Source organism: Asparagus officinalis, chromosome 1 (assembly GCF_001876935.1).
Source record: "Asparagus officinalis chromosome 1, Aspof.V1, whole genome shotgun sequence".
Classification (NCBI taxonomy): Eukaryota; Viridiplantae; Streptophyta; class Magnoliopsida; order Asparagales; family Asparagaceae; genus Asparagus; species Asparagus officinalis.
The window spans coordinates 21,791,276-21,795,740 of record NC_033794.1 but is presented as its reverse complement, the minus strand read 5'-3'; the positions used below and the strand labels follow the sequence as shown (position 1 = coordinate 21,795,740).

At 41.5% G+C, this 4,465-nt stretch overlaps 1 protein-coding gene across 1 annotated transcript in view; it reads right to left on the bottom strand.

Moving 5' to 3' along the window:
- Nucleotides 2,478-4,465, bottom strand: part of LOC109831761 (endochitinase 1-like) — a gene marked incomplete at its 5' end in the record, with an annotated part of 12,026 nt that continues 10,038 nt past the window's right edge. The window contains 2 exon segments of the mRNA XM_020399171.1: nucleotides 2,478-2,491; nucleotides 4,291-4,465. The exon segment at nucleotides 4,291-4,465 is cut by the window's right edge and continues 125 nt beyond it. Coding sequence (XP_020254760.1) covers nucleotides 2,478-2,491; nucleotides 4,291-4,465 — 189 coding nt within the window.

The window sequence follows — 4,465 nt, the reverse complement described above, 5'->3', positions numbered from 1 at the left end:
TAATTCCATACTTTGGAGTGTTTATGCATCTAATAAGCTTAGTACAGAAGGTGGTAAAAGTGAATGCAATTTTGTTCAGCAACTTATGTGGTAGTTGTCTGTAGCAGATGGGTTTTTACTCTCAAGACATGAAAATCATGAGGTTCGAACATCAATAGGTAAGCCCCTCCTCGACCTTATCCAACATATGTTTGCAGTATAATTTCTTGGCAAGTTAAATGCTTGCAGGAAATATTTTAAAGTTTCTATATACTGTTAAGGAACAAAAACTCATTAAGTGAACCGATTCAAGTTTTGTTAAGGAACAAAAACTCATTAAGTGAACCGATTCAAGTTTTCTTGGATTAGTTGGTGTCTAAGGCAAGGTTTAGGGGTTGCGTAACGCGAACCGATTCAAGTTTTCTTGGATTAGTTGGTGTCTAAGGCAAGGTTTAGGGGTTGCGTAACGCGCTCTGTAAGGAACGAGATACTTAATTGATCTTTGATTAACCTTTAGTACTATCCTTACCTGGCTAACTACCCGAGTAAAACTTTAATCTTTTCACTTAAGGAGTTTTTGGTTAGGAATAAGAGGAACCAGAATTATGAGAAAAAATTCATATGCATTTATTTAATTACGCTTCTTGCATCATATATTGCCTAATGATAAATGATCAATATATGAGCGAACCAAATCAAAGAGGTGCATCTTTTAAAATTCTATTTTATATGGTGGATTATATTTCAAATCTTCAAATGTAAAGTTCATCTCTTTTATTGCGTTATGATGGATATTGCAATAAATGTTCATATGTCCTTTTAGATAACTTGCATTTGTTACGTGATTAATTACAAGGTTTTATGCAAGAATGCACTTGTAAAATTTAAAGCACGTATGTACAAATATTATTATTATTATTATTTGTATAAGAGGTGGTACTAGAAAATGGCAACATAAATTTGGAAGGTTTCTTTTGTAGACAACTAATTTAAATTTGGAAGGTCTCATTTGTAGGCAACCGATTTAAATTTGGAAGGTCTCCTTTGTAGACAACCAATTTGTAACCTCTTATAATAGAAGAATTTTAAAAATTTTATGCATATGAATTATGAAGTATGAAATATATTGTTCTCTTGAATGCTCTGCATGTATCTATTATTAATTCATTGTAGACGGTAAAAAAATACCTCTGATGAGCCTACAAGAAATTCGCCCACAAGAAGTCGCCTGCCTAAGCCGCATGGTCGTCAAAACGTGCTCAGTTCCAGATTCGCCTGAATAATCGACTCGCTTGCACGAGTTGAGATCGGTTGGAATAGCGGAAGTTCGCCTTTCACGCAACTCGCCTGCCCGAGTCCAAAGTCGAATCCGCCTGCAAACCTCCAGGCTGTCAGTACAGCTGGGTATCCGCTACCCCACGCATGGAGATACGCTTTCCTGACCGCCAGGCGGCCGCTCACAGTACTTGCAGCGCGAGGGACTGGACAGGTGTCGAGTCGACCTGAATGGTTATAAATGCGACTCACATCGGCTATCTTAGTCGGGAGACGAATCAGCCGGCGTTCGACGAACTGTCCAAACCCACTCGAGTACCAGGAACACGCTTTCCCGCCTCTCCTGACCTGAAGAGAGAAGGCACGGCACTCCATGCCCGTCGAACAAGCCGCCTACAGTACAAGTGAGCAGACAGTTGTCAAAACAGCCTGCGCCCTCATAAATGCGGCTCACCTCAGTTATCCAAGAGAGGTGACGAAAGCCGCCGGCGCTCGGTGGTTGGTCAGAGCCACGCAAGCATCTGACAGCCGTTGTCACGCATACGAGGAGGGGCTTTCCCACTCCTACGTAGCATGATGCAGAACGCAGCTCTTCGAATGACCACTGACGATACGAATGAACAGCAAGACATCTCTGGACAATGTGCGGTCACATCCCATAATTCAAGGAGTAGTCAAGCTGTCCTTCTTCCATTTAAAAGCCCCTTCCAGCACACTGGAGGAGAGATCGCAAAACTTGGAGAAAAGTAGTTGAGACCAAGCTGTTAGCAGATCCTTGCATTACAGCACCACTGCCTAGTTCCGAGCTCCGATCGCCGGCGAACTAAGCAGACCCGAACTCCATCGATTCGAGCTTCTACTGCGAACTGAAGCTCTCCAGCAACCTCGATCGAACGGTCCAAGGGAAGCAGACTCGACACGAGCATCGAGCGAAGCGTCCTATAGCCACCTAAAGTCCCCACACAAAACAAAGAGGGCATTCCCTCTGCTTCTGTTGTAACCATTTGATTATTAGTTTGTAATAAGCTTTCTTATTAATACAAACGAACACTCCCTGTTTTCGGGAAATCAAATTTACACCATACATTCATGTATGTGCATATGCATAACTGCAGAATTTTAGTTCCACATTAGTTTGAAATGTTCAGATATTAAGGTCAAATCCTAATCTGCACAAACACTATGTGTTTACATCTTCAGACATAGACTATGATCTTTTATGATCATAGACCATGACCTAATGTCAATTTTAAACAATATGAAGGACTAATTACAAAATAATTTAAGAACTTGATAAATAAATACAACGCCTGATAGGCAAAGTTGTGATCTTGGACTTTGTAAAGTCTGAGAAAAATCTTGCTGATCCTTTGACTAAGGGATTATCCAGGAGTGTGGTTCTGAATTCATCGAGGGAGATGGGGTTAAGTCCATAAGAGAGGTCACTGACAGTGGTAACACAACCCTTATTTGGAGACTTAGTCCCAATGTTGGTTCAATGTGGTAGAAACAAGCTAGACTAGTGACACTCGTGTGGAGCATCGACCCTGATATATTCATATATCACTATGTAGCTTGTGCTACTACCCCTTATCTATGATGACGATGCTCTTATGATATAGCTGGCTAGGCTGAGTTTTACTCTTAATAAGTCCAACGTGTGTATTATGGGGGGTATTAAATAAGCAGCTGTAGTACCCTTTGAGGACTTACCTACGTGAGAGGAACCATGATGGCCGCTGTTAAGGGGGGCTGGGCTAACCCCTAGAAACTCTCATGAGTCGGTTTATTATGAGCATGACCTTTAACGCTCACTAGAAACTCTCATGAGTCGGTTTATTATGAGCATGACCTTTAACGCTCAACCCGCTTTGCTCAATAGATAAAGACGTATTGTGTGTGTTTTTATCACCTTTAACGCTCAACCCGCTTTGCTCAATAGATAAAGACGTATTGTGTGTGTTTTTATCAATACCTGATTAATGGGGCCTAATTCAAGGTTTAGTCCATTATGTCCCTCAGGTGGCGATGAACTCACTAAGGAAAGGTTCAAAGCCGAAAGCTACCCCTCCCAAATTCACGATACGTAAGGTTGCCCAACCTATATTTGTTTTATGATTTCTTGAGTTATTTATTGATTATTGATTACTGAGTTTTCAGTTAATATTGCCTTTTGGGGGGACCGTTGGATATTTTTTTAAAGAAAAGGCAATTTAACATGTTTTACATATTTTATTTTCCTCGGCAATTAATACGTGCATAATGGCTATATAACTATGGCGAATGTTACCGTATTAATTACATGTTTATTGCGTAACGGTCGACATTATGGCGTACGTTACTGTATTGATTGCTAGGATTTGTAACGGCTCTCTAAGACCCCTATATAAGCAGCCCTTCACATTCTCGGAAAAACAACAAGAAAAACAACAAGTCTCTTCTCTCCTCTTCATATTATTTCTTCATAGTATTGGTTTTATTTTTGGGCAACTTTCTTCATCTGAGCAGAAGCTCTGTACTCTCACCCGAGTACGGAGGCCGGCCGTTTCCGTGGGCTTTTACCGCTAGGGGGGAGAGAATCATTTGCACCAGGGCGATAGACGGGTTCTCAATCTTCTAGGGCAGTGAATACATGACTGCTCCTGTCAGGCCAGATTTAATCTGTTTATTTTATTCGGATTTATTTCATGCTATAATTTGAATTATTTGATAAATTTCTAACAAGTAGTGGGTGTAGGTATGGATTAAGAGGGCGGAACTCAAAATTTAAAAACTAATAAAAATCCGATTTATGAGCTTCATATTTTTTTTAGGAGATGAGGTGGCTCCTTGTGATTGGGCCACTTAGGATTTACTGTTCATAGAAGCTTTTCATTGTTCTCCTTTAGTAATAAAAAAGTAGATACATATATTATACATATAAGAAAATAAAAAAATAAAAAAAAGCACTGTTCCGGGCCGGGCCGGGTGCCGACGACCGGGCCCGGGCCGGGCCGGGTTCCGGCCCGACCGGGCCCGGGCCGGGCTCGGGCCGACGGGCTTTTTGGACACCCCTATGACTACTACAGTCCAAATTGTCGCCGTAGCTCACACCAAGCAAATCGCAATACCTCTTATAAAACCCAATCCTATCCTGAACCCTGGAGTCCGACCCATGCCCACACTCCACGCCTCCATTGACAATGTTGGTGATGACTCCGAACCCCGGGAC